The following is a 22,204-nucleotide window of genomic DNA, read 5'->3' on the forward strand; positions in this document are numbered from 1 at the left end:
TTGGGAATCAAGGGTTGGGCTAGAGGTACCTGCAGAAAAGCAGGCTGCACTGCACAGAAAAGTGAATTCCTCGTGCCCTGGAAATGTGTGTCATAAGGGGAGGTATTTTTTGGGGTGTCAAGAAGCTACAAAGCTAAAAGCAAAAGATGCACTTGTGGCACCAATTTGGCCCTGGGCTATGGCTCTTCCAGAGTAGAGAGCCAAGGTGGCAGCTTGCAGGTCCAGGAGAGGTGTTTCCCAGCACCCAGGCGCGATGCAAACCACACGTGGGGTGTGGGCAGGGGCGCTTTTAAAAAGCAGACATCGCTAGAGTTTACACCTCTTTTATTAGAAATAAGACACATTCATTTTGTGCTCTGAAAACTGTACAGAAAAAAAATTGACGAACACAGAGAGGAGGGAGGGGAAGGCATGTCATGGGGCAGGACAGGGCATGGGAAAACAGAATTAACCGGAGGAGCTGAGCAGAGAAAGTCGAATATCAACAGTTATTAAACAAACATTTATCTCTGTAATTACATAACACCGTTAATGTCCTGCAAGTCGGCTGGAGTGAATGGGTGAATGGGGAAGGTTGGAGAGAAGATGGCAGGCTTGGTCAGGCAGGGGAGGGAAAAAAAAAAAAAGAGAAAAGAATTAAAACACAGTAGAAAGATATCTGTATGCTAAAATTCATAATGTGTAATTATAATAATTACAATATCATACAACCCGGCATCTGAGGGAGGCCTTTGTGCTTTCCTGTTTCATAGAATAATCTAAAATTGAACAATAATATCACAGTTTTTATAAGTAATCAGTTTCCCTATTTTTTAACTATTTGGATTTTTTTTAAGTTTTTCTTTCCATCCTTCATATTATACAGTTAATGGCAAGGTAAATGCCACTGTCCTTAAAGATCAGGTACCCAGGTGGCCCAAAGGAAAGTCAAAGCAGGGATGTTTGCATATCAAGCAACATCTCTCAGTGGAGGAAACACAACTGGGGTCAGTAATTGTTTTGCATCTTGTACCCATTGCTAGGTATTTCCTGAAAGTGTTTTGGTTTGGTTTGTTTTTTTTTTTTAAAAAAGAGACCCAAACACACAGTAATAACTCACACTCTGATCAAGCTTTACTGCTGTCTGGCACAATCTGGCCACTCACAACCAGAGGCTTGTCACTGCATAACTCCAAAGCTGGGAGAGTTGTTCCAAACATCAAACAGACAGTGCTGGGAATGACAAAAAAAATGAAGTCTGCGTGTAATGTCAGCGGTATATTTTGTAATGATAAAAATATTGCACACTTTTTGGGGTGAAATGTAGATATCTTATTTTGTGTAAAAAGCATTGAGAAATGTTTAATGAAAAAAAAACATTTTTTTTTTTTATGATGAAATAAAAAGACAATATTTTATGATGACGAATGTCCTGCTCTCCTGACCAGCTCCACCTCTTCATTCTTGTAGGACCACAAACCTGCCTGCTGGCTCTGGGCAGTGGGGAGGGAGAAGAGCCAGCAAGGGGAAAATAACCAAAGCCCAAACTGAATAAAACAAAGCAAAATATTGCAAGCCAGCAGCGAAGGGGCCGTGTGTTCCCACCATCCCAAACTTTCCACGGAGAAACTTGCCTTCCACCTTCAGCAGGTGGCATCCTCACCCCATGCCTGCGCAGTCCTACGGCACAGAAAGGCATTCGAAATGACAAGAGCCAAAGAAAAGAAAGTTCTCGGGTTTCAAGTTCTCTTTTTATTGAAGAAAAGAAAAGAAGAAGGAAAAAAATAGATTATTTTGTTTGTTTGTTTGTTTGTTTCCAAGTGGACGTTATTCATGTTGTCAGTTTGTCTCAATGTCCTAAGGCAACATCTCTGTATACCAAATATCTCCAGGTACATTGATGGATCTGTCTTTCCCTCTTTCTCTCTCTGCCTTCCAGGGAGGGGCAGCTTGGAATAAATCTGAGTCCGAAAGCAAGGAAAAATAACAGAAAAAAAAAAAAAACGATGAGGCCAAGAGCACCTTCGCAAGGCCCGTGCTGAGTTTATCTATTTAACAGTCAATGAAACGACCCACATTCTTCTTGTTGGTCTGTTTTTCTAACACCTTCGACCCTCTTCCTGGAGACGGGGCGAGCAGTTTTTGGAGGTGGTCCTTTCCTCCCACGTCTGTCCCACTCCTTAGGGTGCGCAGGAGCTTCGCTGTGGAGGGATAAGAGGAGGAAGCCCCACCTTACCTCTCCAACTAAGCCATGGATGATGCCACCACTTTCCCCTCCGGGCCCTGTGGGGACCCACTGTGGGGGTGCCATGATGCCATGTCACGGTGGGGCAAATAGGAGTGGGAATGTCTTCTTGGCCACCACTCGGCGCATCCCGTCTCCTTCCTTCTTGGATGAGCTGGTGAGGGAGAGGTGGGGGGCGAGGATCGGCAAGGGATGCCACAGACCCTCAAGGCTGGGTCTCCCCCAGGGATCTACAGCCAGATCACATCCCAGCGAGGCTCCCGCAGGTGTCCCCTCCTGTGGTCTCCAAACAACCCTGATCTTCTTGGCCCTTCGCGGTGGTTGCTGGGCGTCCTTCCACACCTCCCTGTGGCAGAGCAGGAAGGCTCCTGATGTGTGGCAGCAGCCTGAAAGCATCTCAGCAGGGCTTGTCCCCTGCAGTCCCTCCCCACCCTCTGCCTCCTCCTTGCTCTCTTCCAGGTTCACTTCTTCTCCAGTCCTACCTGGGAAAGCTCATGTTGTCCTGAACCTACAGCTACTATACTCTATAAAGTAATATTCCCCCTCTCTGCTGAGAACAATACAAAAGTTACTCCATCTTACCAAAGGTTTCAAAAGAAACCAAACACTTCTCTCGCTTGGTTCCGATTTAATTTAATCATTTCTTTAAAACGTGGTTTTGTTTGTTTGTTTCGTTTGTTTTCTGGAAAAAAAAAAGTCCCTTTCTTCCCTTTCCGCTCAGACCTCTGTCTGAAGGTCAATAATGTCTTGTCCCACCAAGGGGATGGTGGCTCCTGTTTTCTCCCACTCTACAGTTTTTAGTTCTAGGGGAGACTGTGCCACAGGTTCGATGTCCTTTTTAACCCATGATGGTGGGGACTGGACTTTCCTGATTCCTTCCCAGGGTCTCTTGTTTGGTGTCTGCTGTTTTTCTTGCTGCAAGAGGAGGAGAGTATAAGAAAGGAGAGAGAGAAAGAAAAAAAAGAGAAGTTAGCACCTGTGCAAATAACAGAATTTTTCACCTCCTTCTCCTATATCAAAGGCAAATTTTTCTGTGAAACTCCTAATGCAAAATAAAGTGGGGTTTCAATGAAAATTGCACTTAGTGTGTAAACTCTCTATTTTCAGGAAGAAAATAGAAAGGTTTTTTTTTTTTTTTTCATTGCTATCTCTGTCACCTAATGCCTAGATATTTCAGCTTTCAACTGAGGTTTTTGCCACTTGCATTTCCACTGAAAAACTGAACATGGTTTTGAGAATTCACGATCTTTTTCTTCTTCTACAGAAAATCCCCACATAGAAATCCAGATTACGATGAGGTCTTTTTGAACATACATCAACTACATTTTCTACAGATGAGAATATATTCCTTATGTAGCACAGCTATTTATAGGCTATTTAATTGCAGCAAAACATGCTAACTATTTTGCCAGTGAACCCATGCTGTTTGATGGCCTGGATCGTCAGCTCTGAAACTGAAAGCATTTCCATCAACTCCACACCAAGCCTTCGAGGCTTTATCGACCGCCATTAGCCCAGTCTCATGCCAGCATCCCACCATGGATATCAATCCAGAAAATATCTTTCAATATTTCTGCTGATATGAACGACGAGAAGACTCTGGGGAGAGCTGAGGCTCTGTAAAACAGGTGTATTCTTCAGTGCGTATATGAAGGGGAGTCCATGCAAAGATTTTAAATGAGTTGTTCCACTAAGCTTCTCCCCCCCACCAAGAGTGATGCTTTTCACAGTTAATTATCCCCACAAAACACTCCAGCACTGTGTGAGAAAAGGCTTCCCTGCACGTGACAGGAGCACAGAGCCCTTTTGAGCCACCTGCCAAAGGGAAAGTGGTGGCTAGCGGAAAGGGTGGGAGGAAAGGCAGCTGTGTGGAGGGTGACAACAAGGAGAGAAGTCTGGGGAGAAGGTGAGGAGACAGACATGCAGGTGACATGCAGCCCAGGATGTGTCACAGCTCGATGCTGTCACCAAAATATATTGATTGAGGGGAGATGAAGCCACATGTAGACTGTGGTGTCATGATTGCACTCCAGGACGCTGTAGAGATTGCTGCAGCCCTATAGGAAGCCTAAATACCCATCCACTACATGCTAATCCACCTGCCTTAGCTTCTGATTTTGTCCTTTCCTAAGAGACTTTTGTAAGTAAGTCTGTTGTTAATCCCACCTCCATACCGTAACGCTGACAGGAAAGGCACTACAGCATTATCCCTACATGGACAGCTTTCATCACATCACCCAAGCCATGAATTTTGTTCTTCCAAACTTTCACCCTTAATATAAAGATATGTTTGAAGTTGCTCCTGCATCCCTGCAGCTGCTCACAGGGAGAAGGCGCTGGGTGAGGTCATTTGGTAGCTGGAGAGTGGCAAATGTAGGAACAGGTAAACCTTGTCTTCTCAATGTGAAGTGAAAACATTCTGAAATTATCTTTATTTTAATTCAAAGGGAGAAAAAAAACTTTTTAAAAGTCCCTTGAAAGAGAATTGTTTTTTAAAAAAATCAAGTTTTAGAAAAGTATTTTTCAGAATAATGTAAAACATGTCAGTTCTTGAAATCTGCAGCTGTGGTTTTCATTAAACTCCATGACACAGAGCTTTTCTTATGCTGTTGGTGTTATTCTTACTTTATTTCATGATGTATCACAATGGTGATTAATACTAATATGACAGAAAAGGTGATAAAATTGTTGACTTATTCCATTATCTATTTTGGAGCTTATTTAAGAACCACTGCCACTAAAAACTGAAACTTTTTCATCTCTGTGTGTGTCTTAATGAGACAAGTTTGAGACTTCCTGAAGTGAAACTTCTACCTACGCTGGTTTTGCAGTCCATTAGCCTGCCATTAAAAGATGCAGCAAGAAAGTACGCATAAAGACAAAAGCACATATAGAGCAAAAAACGGAATGAAACTAGAAGTTTCCCAAAAGGTGAAGAATAAAAAGCTTGGTCAGAGCAGCGCTTTTCAATAAAAAACATTTTGTTTTCTCCTACAGTTGCTGTAATGCCAGAAGTTTTCAAAGTTAGTGATGTCCACAGCTGTATTATTTAACAGAGAGCACCACAAATGCTCATATGCATGAAGTTCATAAATAATTCTATCTTTCCCTCAAATGAAAGCCCTTCTTTGATGGCATTATTTACAGCCACCTGCAGCATCAGGTTCTTATATTCCTAACCAATCTCTGTTTTAACAGTCCCTCTGTCGGCCACACTCCTGACCTTCAGCCGCTCCTTCATGCTGTGAAGATGTACCCAGATCTGATCATGTACGCTGAACGTGCTCAGCAAACCTCAGAGCCGTTCTTGTCATTGGCTGCTTTTGAGCTACTGAGTGAGAGCAGCTGCAAATCCATGTAGGGAACAGAAATTGGGAAAAAAAAAAACCAATTATGAGTTCACATCTACAGCAATGACCTCTGATCAGACCTATCATCGGGGAACAAGACCTAAGGGTTACAATAATTATTCAATGTCAATAAAAACAGACATTAAATGTTGTGAATTATTAAGAATGGATAAATCAAGAAAGGAAGAGAGAATGAAACAGAAAACATCACTATGCCAGTGCATAACTCCACTCTGCACCTGCATCTTGAACATTACATGCACCCCGTGGGCTTCCTGATAGAAGGATAAAGGGGGAGTGATAAGGATGGCCAGTTTACAGCCATGAACAAATTTATGGAGCATGTTCTATAGGAGAAGGATTATACAGGCTAAGACTTTTCAGCCTTGAAAAGAGACCATGGATAGATGTGAAAGAGGTCTATGAAACTCTTAGTGCCTTGTTGACAATAGGAACCAACTACTGATGGTAGGGATCATCTCTTCCAACACAAGAACTACAGACCATGATGAGATACCAAGCAGTGCCTAGCCCAGAGTGAACCCCAGGAGCTGGTCCTGCACACAGTGCCCAGCCGAACTGCAGACCACCTTTCCACAGCTCTCTGTTGATGCTGAAAACTTCCAAAGTTATAAAAAGTATGTGGACACATTCACAAAAGCAACATCCATTCAGTATTATGAGGTAAAGTGACACCATTCTGCTTCAGGGGGTCTCTGAGCACAAATTACAGGAGTCTTGGGGATCTTTTTGAAGATGCACTACCAGATGCTTGCCCTGGTCTTTTATTTTTCCAAGCTGCTTTAGACTCTGCCATGGAGAGGAGGCAGGGCCAGACTGGCCTTGGGTCTGACCCCATACCGTTGTTTCTATCATCTAGTTTATCAGTGTGATGTGTCATCTAGCTATGACTGTCGTGGGCTTAATGACTCCAAAGATGTCTACTTACAGCTAGAAGATGAAAAGGAGCCTCGGTAGACAAGCAAATAGAGAGGGGAGGTTTACTTTTTGTTTCCCACTTCTCAGAAAAGAATTAGACTTCTCTAGTGATGCCACGAGTGGAGGTGCTGTCTCAGGGGTGAGATGCACTGGCTGTCCACCACGATGCACCAGCAGCTCACAGAGCTGCGTGCACGGCCGTGATCTGAGCACACATGCAGAAGGACTCAGTGCCTGGTCAGATCTCTGAGCAGGTTAAATGCAATCAGCCAGGCTGGGCTCTGGCAAAGATGCTGTGAGGCAAAAGAAAATCTCTTCGCAAGAGGAACCCTGGGAATTGGTAGTGGGCTCCTGGGAACAGCACCCTTTTTCTTTCCTTCCATATGGAAAAGGTTTTTATCAGGTCTGGGCCACTTGAACAGCATACGGAAACAGCCATTGGGCTCATGCTTCAGCTCTGGCATTTTCCTCCAGCCCTACTGTGGGGTCTTAGGAATCCTTGCAGACAGGAGGGAAAACCTAGCTATGCACAGAAAAGAAGAAAAAACCTGGAGAGAGGGTTGTGTAATCTGGCTGTAAAAGGCGCCAGTGCTGGCCCAGGGCCTGGCGCCTCGGAGACAGCCAGGAATGGCCCGAGACAGGAGCTGAAAGCAGCAGAGGCTGCTCTGCCAGTAACTCACAGAGACAGAGCCATTACTCTGGCCTGACACAGCCCATGAGCTTCTGGCTGTCAGGGAAAGGGGAAATGTTTATTGGTCCCTGCCTGGTGCCAGGATGGCGGAGCAGATTGCTCTGTTGGAGGGGTGGGAAGGGAGGGAGCACCCAGACCCAAGGCTGGGGTAAAACCTGCTGCACAGGGCAAAGTGGAGGTCTTCATCACCCTGCTGGCATTCGGAGTCTCCTTCATTCAGACACGGCTTTCATTGTGGCTGCACATCTTTAAGGCAAAAGGAGAGGATTTGGGACAAAGGCATTTAAGATGCAGTGCCAACAGAACCCCCAGATCCCTAACAAAGACAGAGGCAAAGTGCACTGAGATAATCCACACAGGCCTCTCCTTCTAAACCTAGTCCTGGCAGACTGCAACAAGTCACCTGGGCTGGACTCATGGTGGCATTGGAAAGCTGATGGTGGCGGAGCGAGGCACCTCCCTACCATGAGCTCTTCTGTATGTTGTCTCTGTGCTGCCTTCAAGGGTCCAGGCTGGCTTCATCCAGAGTACCTGGATCCTGGTGCAACTCTTTTGCTTAGGAGTGGCATCAGTGTATTGCATAAAGATGGCATGGGAGACTGACTGGCTGCTCTAAGACAGCTTTCATTTCACACTTCAGTCAAAAACAATGAAATGTGCAAGCTGCTATGCTGCATCTCCCTGTGTTTGTTTTTGTTGTTGTTGTTTTCTTTTTCATTTGGTGGTTTGATTTTTTTTAATACCCAATTTTTATATTTACCCTGTATAACCTGAAGAGGAATTCAGTGCTTTCTACAGAGCACTCTGGGATAACTCCCCTAGAACCAGCTACTCTCATGCTGTTTTCATTGCCTCTAGTGTCAACTTGAAGGATATTTCATGACCCAAATGGTCTCTCCCCATGACACTGATGACTCTAGGACCAGAATGAAGTTATTCAGAGCGTATAGCAGGGAATCTGAAAGATAAATGTGGCTCATGCTGTCTAATCCATCTTTGTATCAATGTCGATGAAAAGTGATTAGAAAATGGGAAAGCTGTCTTGTTTTTTTACAGAATGATAAATTTTCCTTTCTTTGAAACAAATAGCTGCATTTCCTTCATTTTATGCTACTGAACTACAAAGACGATACTTTTTTTTTTTTTTTTCATTTAGGAAAAAAGCAAAATAAAAGGAAGTGGCTGACTTTGTTCATAATTTCATTTTTAAAAAAAAAGAAGAAAAAAATTGTGGGTTTAACTTGCATTGATGGAAATCAGTTAGGAAACTTGAAATACCCAGCATTTGCTGGATTATAAAAATGTCTTCTGCTTCTGTATTCTCTTAAGTTCAGATGGTTTAACCTGTAGGGGCTGCTGTGAGCCAAAGTCTAGTGAGGCCATGCACAGCTGAAGGTGAACAGGTACTGAATCAAGGAGCTCTTTCATAGACCCTCAGGGGCTCTTTCAATACACTCATAAACGATCCCTTGCCTGAAGGTTGTAGAGAAAGCCCATGGTCCCACCAGCGTGAGGAACAGGCTATTCTCCAGGCTATTCTTGCCATTAATCCAGCTGGTTAACATACCATCCTTTTTTGGACAATGCCTACGGTCTACTGAGGAGCCCACTCCACTTGGTGGACGTGGAGTTGTTCCCCAAAATGCTGAAATCATTCAAAGCTCCCCCGTGCCTCACAGGGGTACCTAGGGACTCCAGGAGGGGACCAAGAAGGACAATTCTTTATAGAGTCCTTCGGGTAACCCGTCCAAACAATTAGGAGCTGCAATCTGCTGGTGGCAACTGCAGGGCTTTGGAGCAGCTGATGGCTGGTTAGCATCAAAGGGCACAGGAGGAACTGAATGTCAACACAGAGGATACAGGGAATAAGAAGGCTCTCTGAGAAATACAAAGTAACTGATGCCTGATGCTTGGACACGAGGTATCAGATGATCTACAGGAGGAGGTGAACTGCTGATTGATGGTATATTTGGACACCTGGTAGCTGGCAGATGGTTTATGGCTGAAAGAATTAAGGCTTGACATCACTTTCATAACAGGATTTATTGCAGTAATTATTATACTTCATGTAGCATTCCTCCCTATAAAAGTTACCCTAATTGGTCTTTTAAAATTTGCCAATTATCAAAACCTTTAAGAAGTGCAGAGAGGATTAAACACGTGGCACAGAGGAGGCACCCTGCCTGTAAGTGGAGCTTCCCTTGCAGAGGGACACACAGTCGACAACAGAGGGAGCACAGCCTCCCACTTTTCTAATTCCTCAGTGAGGAATGAGCCTGAGTTTGACACAACCACCATCAGCTGAGCTCCTCCACCCCCAGCCTCAGCCCATGCAAAGATGTTCCCATGGACAGGAGCCAAATTTTCCCACCTGGGAGCAGGACTGCCAGCTCCCCAGCCAGCTAGCGAAAGGCCAGGTAGCCAGCAAGCAAGGGAATTAATTCTGTCATGCAGCAGAGCATGCCAGAGAGACACACAGCGCTGACTAGGAATGGCCTGCAATATCGATCAATATTCCTTTTTTCTCACTACTCTTGTTAGATGTCAAAGCTAGTGCTGGTGGGATGGGCATACCCTCCAGGTGTCTGAAGAGGAAAGCTAAGAAAAATCTTGACCTGAGAAGTGAGTAATCAAGCCAGAAACATTGTCTAGCAGGAAATAGGAAAAAGTCATAGAATGGCAGAAAAAACTTTCTTTTTCCACTGGGTTTTGGAGCAAGTGCTCACCCAGGACCAATAGAAAGATGGGCCTGGATTTGAGAGCTGAGTTACAGACCAAGTCCAGATCCTGTATGTGAGCTCCACGACAGGGCTCCAGCCAAAGCAAAAGCCATTTGAGCTGCAGGAGCTAAACATAGCAAGTAGCTAATAAGAATGAGCAAATCAGAGAAATTTGCAGAGCTCTGTTCAGCTTTCGCTGACCTCTGCACAAGTAAAGAGCTGCTGTTTAAGATAAATGCAAAGCCAGATGCTGGCAAGGAGAGAGGAATATGTATGTGATTCAAACTTCTCTAATGGAGCTGGATCAAAGGATCCTGCCGAGGGGGGAGGCAGGAGTGTCACTTCCATTGCTTTCAAAGCTCATGCTAAGCGTAGCAGAAACAGAGCCCTTGCTTCCTTTAAAACCCCCATTTTCATACCATGCTGTTGCAGAGCATGTGAACCCCTCCCAATGTCCAACCCAAGCACTGGAGTTTCTTTAGCAATTAACTCACAGGGAGGAGCAGTGTTGGAGATGCTTTACCCCGACAACAGAGATCTGTGCAGGAAACTATTTCCCATGTGGTACAAAGTAGCTTGAAAATAGCCACTGCCCTGCTGTAATGTGGATAGCTCTCAGCTGCAGGAATTTAGACCTTGGGAAGTGTGTGTATTTAGGGGGAAGCAGGGAAAAAAATTACATGTTGGAGCCCACAGTCTGCCAGGCAAAGGGCAAACTTTTAAATGGAGAAACAAACTTGCAGCAAGGTTTCCGACAATGGGATTTTTTTTTTTTTTGGTAGCAATTGGGTAGCTAAAGAACAACTCAAAGTGATGGGAGTGATTAGGAAGCAAGATCTCTGCTGTCTGAGTCAGTATCAAACTAACTTTCAATATGCATCTGTTTGGGCAGCAAAATGTGCCTTAAAGCTGCTATGAAGAGATATCTACGATCCTGGTGGAAGCCACTCACTACTTATTGTAGCCTTAAAAATGAAGGCTTGGTGGATCCCAGACACCAAGGGAGGTTTTAATTTTAACCACTCAGGATGCATGGTGTGGATGGCTGGGTTTTTTGATACAAATCCTGCTGTGGTTGTCTCCAAGCCTTTCATTCCTTTCATGCTTCCTGGCTGCAAATAAGCTGTCTAGGGGATAAGTATCAAAAACACAGCTCATTCAGTTTTCTGCTCAGGGACTACACCAGCTTCCAGTTCAGTCTGGGATAAAATGGAAGGGCAACAGTGTGCAACCTCCACATGTAGGCTGGCTGCAAGTCATTTGGGAGGAGGATGAGCAAAGTAAATCCAGCTGTTCCTGAGATACTCTTTTTAGATTTAAAGTCCCTTCAGGTGGACAGAGATAATCTGTCCCAAATTCCAGCATAACTGCAGCAAAGGAATCTTGCCTACAACTCCGTAACTTCCTTTTGAATAAGGGCTGATTTTTCAAAAATTATCTCCATCTTCCTTGCCTCACCTGAACTTGAAGACTGCAAGAGAGAGAAAATTTACCATGGTAAGGTCATACAGAGATCTATTAGTGCATTAAAAAATTGAGTTTTCAACTTGCAGTCATCGGATCTTGCTGTATGTCAGTCTGCTAATACCTTAATTCCCTAGCCCTGAAAAATTAGTTTTGGATAATAGTGTCTACATCCCTGATTAGTTCATAAAGCTACAAATGAGTGAGATCCCTTTACTCCGCTGCAGCGGTGAGGTAGCCTAGGCTTGAATGCAGGTGGATGTGTGGTCCTGTATGCTTTGAACATGGATCTTCCTGGATAATGTGATTTTAATCAGGAATAGCTGAGCATGCTTCCAATAGGAGAATTTTATAGTAGAGGTACATATATAAGAAAGTCCACGTCACATGGAATAGTTTTCATGTAATAAACTGAAAAAAAAATTGGAAAAATCCAAGTTTGTTGCCCAAGGAAGGACAATTCTGTATTAGTGTACTCTGAGGTTCAAGTTAGGTTAGCATTAGCAGTGTGCTTTGGTTTGTAGCAAAATAACTGCAGCAAACACCAATGTCACAGTGGTTCCTGGGAATGCATTGAACATGGTCAAGATTCAGACTTGGTTGGCATTCCAGGCAGTATTCTGGCTCTCCTAATTGCCTGCCTCTGACATACCACCCAACAACATTGCTTATTAGCAAGTTGATGAGACGTCAGCTGATGGCAGTGAGGACACCCTAATCTCAGTGGGATGTGCATTAGGCTCCAGATCTCTGATGCAGCCATTCTGACTTGAAGATTGACGTATGATGGCTAGCAGCAGTGCTACACGTTGCCTTGCATCACATGTATACTTCCACCCTGTGCCCTCCAGTGCAAGGGAGAAGAAAGGTCCCAGGAAAGGACTTCTTGGCCGCTGGGTGAGAGGAAAGCAGAATTCACCCTGAAACCTGTCCCCATGTCTGCAGGATGAGAGACAAGCCCAGAGTAATTTGTCAAGGCTGCCTTTGATAGGGATTGGGTCATTCACACATCAGTAATGCCTTTCAGAAATGGACCTTGTAAAGGAGGAAAGCTGAACAGCTCAAACATGCAGGAATCCCTGATGATGTTTCCAGCTCTGCCAGTAACTACTCTGGGACAGTGGGCAAAGAGCAGTCTTCTTTATCTTTCAAGCGTACACTGTTGTAATACTTATCCAAAGTATAAATGTGTCAGGATACTTACAGAGGACCATATATGAGCTGGTGCAAACCTTCAGGTCTTTGCTGAAGACCCCTTAAAAATCATGTTTTATCACGGAAGCTGGAGAAATTCTCAACAGTAAACTCATGTGATGGTTGAATTTTCAACCCCTCTTCCTAAAGAGACACAAGATCTGTTTCTTCCTCCCATTCTTCTGTTGGTTCTTCCTTCAAATCTGACAATGTAGTAGTTCATCTGAGAGGAACTATATACTCAATGTGATGAGGTAATCAGTTTTGGCCAGTGCACTGAAGTACAGTGAGGACTAGCATTCACATCAAAACCAAAACCTAAACCAGTCCGTAAAAAGGCCCAGCACCATTCCTAGGAATTTGCAAAGGAGGTCTGTCCTATGCACACATTTAGTTCAAGTCTCAGCAGCACCTTTCTGACCTTGAAGTTGAAGGAGAAGAGAGGAAGTGCAAGAAGATTAGGAAAAGCATCATATCTTGGAAAGGACTAAGGACAATGGGACATGCTGCCAGGAGAGGCTGCAAAACTGCCAGGGCTGGAGAGAGACTTGGTAGCTTGACTTTGTAGTTGCTTATTTAAAAGGGAAATCAAAGATAAAGCAATGCCAGCAGAAGGACTAGACCCAGTAAACATCCCTTCTGCTCTATGATGCTAGGTGTGAAAGGGTTCAAGGGTATTCCAGGATCCTTATGACCTTGTTCATGCCCACAAGGCAAGGAGTTTCCTACTGGTGAAGGAATGTGTTTGGACTCATGCATCATGGAAGGGTTTGGGACAGGTCTACAATGCTCTTCAATGCAAAACAAAAGCCAGACTTACGCTAACATTAGTTTTATCACTTCCACCAGAAGAAATACTCCATCGTTTTATAACCTAAACATACATAAAAGAGAAAAAATTCTTTTGTTGTTACTTTAATCCCTGATATCTGCAGTTTGCCCTCTCAGGGCAGGCTGAAGATGGGGCATGATTTCCAGTGGGGTCCCCAGCAGCAAATGGCAGAAAAAGGGGTGAAGAAAGCTATTTATTTTTCTTGGTACTGCTTTGGATGTTTTTTAAACCAATACCCACTACTGACTTGCCAATAGTGATCTTCGCAAGCTCACCCTCTCGGGTTACATCCAAGGAAAAATCACAACTTGAAAAAGATTCAGTCAATATGCAAAGGCCACCTTCACAGCTTCTTTCCAGAAGTTCAAAGCTCTTTGATGCTGACACTGGCAACTTTAATTCTAGACAGATGCATCTCTGAAATGCTCAAAACATCTCAATCTATAAAACCCTCCTGCAAACATATCACAGATTAACTTTTACACGGTATTTAGGCATTTCTGATTTTACAGCTGTGTCATACCTAAATAATAGAAAAAAGCAGAGAGATGAAATTCAGTGAAATGCATTGGGATTCTGGGCCAACACAAGCTTCTTTGATCTGAACCTGCCTGCTAGATTCACTAGCCCTCTCATTCTGTAATACTGTACAGCCCATAATGACACCTTGCCACACACACTAAAAGTTGGATTTGCTGGGACCACATCTCCAGAGCTCAGCACAGCAATGCTCTGAGATCTGAAAATAGACCAAAGTCTCTGCAGTGCTCTGCTTCCACAAAGAACCAAACTAAACCTCTTGTTCGATCACCCTCTGAGCTCTGGTCTTGCCTCTAAGGGACTCCCATCAAAATAAGCCCCTTTAGTGCCTCCTTGGCCATGCTGTAGGTGACTGTGCATCCTGGATCTGACTTTGGTTGCAAATGACTGAGAATGTCATAAATAGCTCACCTTGCTCCTCTCCTGAGTGCAGGCACAACCCAAATTTAATTTCTTACTGCCAACCTGATCTTGCTGCTTGTTTTTCCTTTCTGTTGGAGCAGATAGATACATTTCTTTGCAACCTTTCGGCTCTTGCCCAGCAGGCCTAATGGACTGAGACATGGGGGAGGTGCCATCGGCCTGCCCTGCCTTATTTGCATTACCCACATCACTTACTACAGAGGCTCCTGATACCTGTTTCTAGTACCAAATCTCTGCCCCACTGAAAGGCTGCAAGGTCTTCTCCTCAGCCTGCCTCCCTCAAAGTATCTTCGTGCCCTGGAAGTTTTCTCCTGTCGAGGAAACCCATGTACATGGTGATCAGCTGCCACAAATACCCTCATGCTACATTTAATTAGCATGCAGTCACCAAGAAATGCTGCCATCATCACAGCTTAGATCTCATTGCTGTGGCTTTCCTAAATAACTATGCCCAACATTGCTGCCCCGGCTTCCAACTCAGCCCTTGCAAGTGGGATAGAAGATTCCTGCTGTCCCCACCTTCTGCCCTCTCCCCTTTCCACCTAGATTTCCTCAAGGCTGTTCTGGTTTCCAGTTCCTAGCTAGGAGTAGATGGATGGGGCACTCAGAGATGACCTAAACGGGGATGCAAAGAGCAGACACAGACACAGGGAACAGAGACAAACAAGACAACACAGACTCCATTCACCATCAACAGACATGAAGACAGACATTCTCCTTCTGGGCTGTTGATCACTCTGTAGATAAGCTAGTGGTACCTCTGTGACCCTCTGTGTCCTGTGTGGTGCACATGTGCTTGTTGCAACATGCATGGACAGAAAATCGAGGTAAGGCATTCAATAAGGGCTCATAAATTTTCCTGCTTCTTCCCATGCTCCTGATGACACTAGAGAGCTCTAGGAGATGACAGTTCTCCAGGTGTCTGACTAACCTTGCTGTCTGTTGTTGGAGACTCCTTCTCCTTCTCTGCGTGCTGGAGTTTTCTGTTCAGGTCTTGGAACATGTCTTGGTGACGTTTTCTTGTGTGCATGATTTTCTGAAGAAAACACAAGGGCCACAGGTCAGCAAACCCTATTCAGCTGTACAGAAACAATATGTCTTTCCCCCAGAGTTACATACATTATTAAAACCTGCCTCTGTCTCCCTACAGGTGCAATCTGGCATGCCTAAACTACCTTCAAAGTTCACTGAAGACCCAGTGTAGCACTGCCTTTATTTTCAGGATCAGATGGTGGGAGAAAGAGGAAAAGATTAATTTTTGACCTTATGGTTACCCTAAACCTGCAACTGCCAACTGTTTATACTGCAGAATTTGTGCTTCACTGGCAATGTTCTACCAGCTTGACCTAGGAAGCTTTGTGACCTTCTTTAACTGATACCTGACCCCATGCCCACTCTGTTCTCAGCAGGCCTCCTTTGCAAATGTGTTCAGAGCTTACCCAAACATGTAGGATTTGGATACAAGAAGTTCCATCAGAAACTATTCCACAACTGTTCCACAAACTATTCCTTTTCTTTGTATTTTGGCCCTTCTGCATTTCACTTCTACCTTCCACTGCCCAGAAGGAGAGGCGGGACCAATTGCTACAAGGACTTCACTTTGCATGTAAAAGCATGTTGAATATGGCTTTCTTGTGCTCTGGCAAGTGCTATATAATTGGAGAAGGTGGCCCAAATAGTTTGGAACCAATTTGAAGTATCAGCTTAGATGTACCTATCGTGCCTCAATTTCAGACCAAGCTCACAACCTGGAGCTCTGAAGCGATTCTAGCGTTAAGGCAACTCCTTGCGCGCCCTTAAGGTGACTCTATTATGGAATAAGCTAGCAGCTTGGAAGGGAAAGGATAGCTCTGCCAGGAAGGATGCCATGATTGGACTCAGGATAGCTGTATTAGCTCTCAGTAGCCCCACGAACCCTCTGTGGAGGACTGGCTCTTTCAAAGCTTTCCACTCTGTGCCTCAGGTGTGAGGACAGACATTTCCCTACATACAGTATAGACTTTTTCCACCCAGGCTGATTCTGTGAGGTTCGTTAATAGGAGTGAAAGACCGGGGTTGACAATGGGTTGTGACAGTGGGGACCTATTAGCTTCCTTTCCGTTAAGCAACAGATCTTGTGCACAAAAGGCAAGGCATTTTAGGCCACCAACCAAATGTATGTGTGCTTCCCAAACAGGAACGTGGTGCAGTCACCTGTACCGTTCCATCAGCTCTCCGTAAGCATTTTGCTCACAGAGGAGAAGTTACAGGCCTTGGGCAAGCCTATGTAGGATCTTGATTTACAAATGTTTACACAGAAGCTGCTCAATAAATTAAGCACGAACAAATATAAATCACCCATTTGTTTAGCAGCACAGGGTAAGCCTTACTAGGCAACCAGCACAACTCTTTCAACCCACCATTTTTAAACCCTTGAAGAAACTCTTTGGCAAAAGCAGCCCTCCTGCAAAGATGCCAGAAATAAAAGAAAACAGCATTTCTCTTTCTTATCCTACCCGTCGAAAAACACATTCAGAAAGGGATGTACTCACCTCAAAATCTAGCTCTGCATACCGGGATTTCCGCCTCTGGGTATTCAAAAGAAAAAGAGATGTGTGAAGGTTAGTAAGGGATTGATGCCGGTGAGTGGGCACAAACTGAACCACAGAGTACAGGAAACAGGGAGAGTCCTTCTCCTTTTCCTTCTTCCTACACCTTTAACGTGTTTCTCTGGCTCTTCATGATGGAAAGTGCCAGCCATTTAGAAGGATCCCTATCAAAAAACACTGAGTGCCAAGGAGGGCTGAGCATGGGCTGAGCATGGGAGTTTGGCCAATTCAAGCATCTGTCCTAGTTATGAGCTTGTAGGTGGTTCACAGAATGGAAAGCAGAGAGGCTCAGCCAGCTCATCTACTGGAGCTTTTGAGCACGAAGTTTGGACAGCAATGGCTGAGACCTGCTCTCTGACAATAGGCAAGAAAAATGCTGAGAAATGCAAAAACTAGGACAGACATCAGCATAAGATCTATGGTCTAGGGAGAATGCTAATATATGTAATGAGTTATCACAGGTCAGAAGGAGAGGGCTGCACTTATGTAAAACCTTTGACATCGCTCTGATGCTAAGAGCATTGTGGGGCATGCCTTAGGGACATTTTACACCTGTGATCACAGGGGTTTTCTCATCTCTATCATGACTGAAGTCATCAAAATGGGAAACAGAGGCAGCGAATAGAAGGAGAAAAAGTCATGCAAGCCATGTGCCTGGCATTAAAATGAAAAGTCGTTTACAAGCTAACATTTTTATTAGACTTGGCATTGCCTGTAGGGCTAAAGACAGTCCATCCAGCAATGGAATACATCTGTGGAAGTCATGAGGGATTTTAAACACTAGATTACAAAATGGTGTCACATGCCAGTGATCCCTCATGATACTGGCACTGCATGGTGGGTTGCATTTGGCCTAAGGTGCTTCTCTTGAAACACCTGGTGTGGCCAGCGCTGAGGGCTGGGCATCATTCTGGTCTGAGAACAAGACAGTAATTCACACGCTTACCTCCAAGGAGCTCATGGAGAGGGTGGAAACGGTCTCACTCTTGGACACCACACCCGAGTTCCCTGAGTCACCTGTGTCACACAGGCTGTTGGGAATCTGTGACTCGTTGGAGATATTTTGTGGAGCCAGCTGCTGCTGTTGTTGTACCATGGGGGAACCTTGCACCTCACTGCATGTCACGGTTACAGGCTCCCGTGGAGGACTCTTGACAACAAAGCCTGGGTCAGTAGCCATACTAAGGTGGATGAGCCGTGTCTGGGGCATCTGGTCAATATTGATGCTGTATTTGCTCTCGTCTTTGGGAGGTTTGGCCCGTAAGGTAGACGTGTTGGTAGGCAGAATGACATAGCTGGTGTCCAGTGTTTGCTCTTGTGCCCGGGAGAGTTCTGAGTCCAACTTCTTGAAGATGTCCCCATCACAGATGTAGATGGACTTAGGTGGCTGGTTCTTGTCCTTCTTCAGAGTGAGAGTGTGATTGCTGAACTCATTCAGGTTGATGGCCCCCAGGTAGTGTGGTGAGCCCTGAAGATGCATCTTGGAGACATTGGCTGGAAGACTGTTAAAGTTTGATGACCCCTTCTGGTGATTGAGTTTCAATTTTTCTTCATCCGGTAGTGATGGACGCTTCAGTGTTCCTGTGATGGTTGAAGTCCTGCAGGTGGTGATGTCTTTATTCAGCACTAGAGAGACAGACAAGTATCCTTAGCACCTCACTTAGGTTTTTGTTGACACATCAATACACCTACCACAGTCACACCATCTAGCATGTTCCCTTGGGCCTCTCAGAAAGAGGCTATGGTGGCAGAACAGTGTTTTATACTGTTTTTTGGTTTGTTTTTTTTTTTTATATCCAGGATGCTGAAGGCAAAGCTAAAGGTAGGGAGGAAAAAAGCTTTCTTATTTTGAAAGAATTATTTACGCTGCAAATTTCCCAACACAATCATGGCCAAAATTCCAAACTAGGCCATCACATATTATATCAACAACAGTATCTCGAAAAGCAAATACATGTCTATATATTTAGTACATGTAGTATATGTATATATAATACATATTACTAGTCTATAAAATAGTAGAATTTTTTAAATTAAAAGGTTGCTTTCATATAAAAAATATTTTGATTAAGATAATAGCTGAAATGCAGCATTATCAATGATTTTAAATGCAAATTCTTTTTTTGTTTGTTTTAAACTTGCTGAACTGCTTTAGGTTGATCTTTTCCCAGGAACAGTTTCAGTGTCAATAATTTGGTATTTTAAAACACAACACATTTTGTTATAAATTTCTAACCGCTTTCCAAAAAGCTTACGAACTAGTAATCATGCCAAGCCTTTGTGAGAGCTAATTATTTAGTGTTTCTCAATTTCCCTTGAGGAAAGAAAGGAGTGCCATGAATATTCCTTAATAGGAGAAGAAAACCTTAAACTGAGGACGAGGTGAACATGCCAATTAGGAGGTATATAAAGCACACACAGACACTCATTCCCACACAACACTGCCCACTACAAGACATCTGCTCCTTTTCTAGGCATAAGAATCTATTGCTCAGTTGATTTTAGGCTGCAACAAAGACCTTAGGAAAATAATGACATCAGCCTTGATGTCTCCAGGGGATGGAAGTCACAGACCGTGGGGCAGGGGCAAAGTGGTGCGGGACTGAAGGCTACTTACCCAGTATTTCAGCACAGAAAAGGAGAAATAAATGCATGTTCCCCTTTCACCCATCTCAGAAGGAAAAAAAAAAAAAAAGTTCCTTTTACAGATTTTCTTCTCAATGAACTAGCGACAAGGATCTTTGGCATAGCCTAATACTATTCAGCTGCTCCACCTGGGACAGAGGCAGGACATGACATAGGCATCCCATGGGACTGAGGACACATTAATTTTTCAACCAACTCATATTGGGAGTGATGGGTGCTGGAAGAACAAAGCTCCCCTCTAAGACTAGAGAGCAGGCAAGGCAGGATGACAAGGAGGCCAAGTAGAATAAAAGAACTTTTAAAAAGCTTTGAAAGCTAAACACACTGGGTGTAACTATGGCAGCTGCAGTCATCTTGACATTGCTGGAGGACACGCTAGGATAAATCAGAGCATTACAGCGTATTCATAGCATACACTGCGGGAAGATGTTACTGAAGTCAAACCCTTCACTTGGGAGTGCCAGCAAGGTTTATTGATTCAGGCTCTTCTCCATGCTCATGTCTGCTGCAGAAAGTACGTCTGGAGAGGTTTACACTCGGCAGTCTCCAAGCATGGAGCAGAATGAGCTTTCAACATTGAGCCGTGGACCCAATCCTATCAGTGAATCTAAGTGAGGAGGTTATGAGCAGTATCAGGTGTATCTCCAGTCCTTCATAACATGACAGCTGGTGCCTCCACAAAATGATGGCCAGAAACCAACAGACAGATTTCTGTTTTTTATTATTCAATAAGCAGAATGCATAGGATGATGCACCATATAGAAAGGTCTCTGAAACGGGGACTACTATTAACTACTTAGCTTGGTGCAGACTAACAGCTTTTTATCAGAGGAGGAATATCTCTTCAGGCAGATATCAACAAACAAATTGTATAGCTGTATGCTGGCAAAGGAAGGGAAGCCTAGGCTGTTAGCAAGCTTCTGACCTAGGGTCTTCTGCCCTGAAGTCATGTGAAACCAATCAGCTCCTTCCTTTCCTCTGGGAAGCTCGATTTGGGAGCAAGAAACTCGGTAGCAGATCCAGAAAGGCTCCTTTATTGCAAGAGTTCAGGGTCTGTCTTGGTCTCCAGCACAAGGTGGGATGCTGGCTGTGTAGCTGGTTGTGTGTGCCAACAACCAGCCTGGATGTATGTTCGTTGAGCATACATTCAAGTCAGATCTGGTCTCACATGCACGTTTTTCGAGTGTGATTTTTTTAGAACTGAGGTCTTCAGTGTCAAAAAGGAAGGAGGAAGATAAATGAGAAGAGGGAGACAGCTAGAAATTAGATTAGAGTGTGAGACAAAGAAATAGAAAGAAAAATATGGACAGACCCTGAAAAGAGATAAATGGACAGAAAGAGACCATGAAATAAGATATCACAGGGATAAGTGAGATAAATATACTGTGACTGTGATAAGCATAGGGAGAGGGAGCAAGGAAGAGAGGAGGACAGGAAAAGATAAATAAGATATAGATAGATATTAGATAGATAAATGATAGTGACAGTGATAGACAATACACAGAAACACAGTGACAGAGATAAATGTTGACAGAGATAGAAATACATAAATAACAGGTACAGCAAGACAGACAGCTGAGGACAGAGATAAACAAGTGATTGCAAGATAGAGAGAAAGAGATGAATTATAGATAAATACATTAGAAGCAGATAAATAAATGATAGATTAGATAAAGAAAAATATAGATGAAAGGGACAGGTAGATGTGTAGAGAGAGAGAGAAGGAGAGAAAGAGGGAGAGAAAAAGAGGGAGAGAGAAAGAAAGAGAGAAAGAGAGAAAGAAAGAAAGAAAGAAAGAAAGAAAGAAAGAAAGAAAAGAAAGAAAGAAAGAAAGAAAAAGAAAGAAAGAAAAAGAAAGAAAGAAAGAAAGAAAAAGAAAGAAAGAAAGAAAGAAAGAAAGAAAGAAAGAAAGAAAGAAAGAAAGAAAGAAAGAAAGAAAGAAAGAAAGAAAGAAAGAAGGAAGGAAGGAAAGGAAGAAGGAAAGAAAGAGAAAGAAAGGAAGGAAGGAAGGAAGGAAGGAAGGAAGGAAGGAAGGAAGGAGAGCAAGAGAGAGAAGCTTTCCCATGATGGTAACTGAACACATAGTATGTTCTATCCTAGGCTAGGGGAGATCCTGGTTTGGAAGATATGAATTATATACAAGTGCCAAGCAAGCTGGTGTTTCTCTTGCTTGGGAGAGGGGAGAAGTCTGGGAGGGTAAATGAAAGCCTAAATATCTATAAAGGGTAAGAAAAAAAACCCAGCCAAATGGTCAGGCATGCCAGGACCAGGAGAAGACGAAACCTGCAGAGACGAACAGGTAGCAAAGGAGAATCCAGACAGCACAGACACCCCCAGGGGAATGAGAGAAAAGGGAGTTATTGGGGAAAGGGACTGTCAACTCATGCAGATCTTCAGGATCAAAATGAATGTGTGTGATTGAACACACAGCAGAAAGGTACAGGCAAAAGAGGAGAGACCTGACCCACCTCCATATGTACAGGCAACTTACAACTGCACTAGAAGTGTGCATGGAGCCAGGTGGAGTGGCAGGATTTCTAGATTCCAGACCTTCTCAAAGACACCTCTCCTGAGCACAGAGCTCTGAGGTCGG

At 43.9% G+C, this 22,204-nt stretch overlaps 1 protein-coding gene across 3 annotated transcripts in view; it reads right to left on the minus strand.

The window, feature by feature from the left end:
- Positions 1-307: 307 nt before the first annotated feature.
- Positions 308-22,204, minus strand: part of ADGRB1 (adhesion G protein-coupled receptor B1) — a 281,739-nt gene continuing 259,842 nt past the window's right edge. For all 3 annotated transcript variants that reach the window (XM_087739596.1, XM_087739512.1, XM_087739670.1), the window contains 4 exons: positions 17,912-18,591; positions 16,909-16,944; positions 15,309-15,413; positions 308-3,139 (listed from right to left, as the gene is read on the minus strand). In XM_087739596.1, the coding sequence (XP_087595722.1) occupies positions 2,942-3,139; positions 15,309-15,413; positions 16,909-16,944; positions 17,912-18,591 (1,019 nt within the window). In that variant the 3' untranslated portion in view covers positions 308-2,941. The remainder of the gene's footprint in view (positions 3,140-15,308; positions 15,414-16,908; positions 16,945-17,911; positions 18,592-22,204) is intronic.

Source organism: Nipponia nippon, unplaced genomic scaffold (assembly GCF_047370975.1).
Source record: "Nipponia nippon isolate SJK-2023a ecotype South Korea unplaced genomic scaffold, ASM4737097v1 scaffold_1, whole genome shotgun sequence".
NCBI lineage: Eukaryota > Metazoa > Chordata > Aves > Pelecaniformes > Threskiornithidae > Nipponia > Nipponia nippon.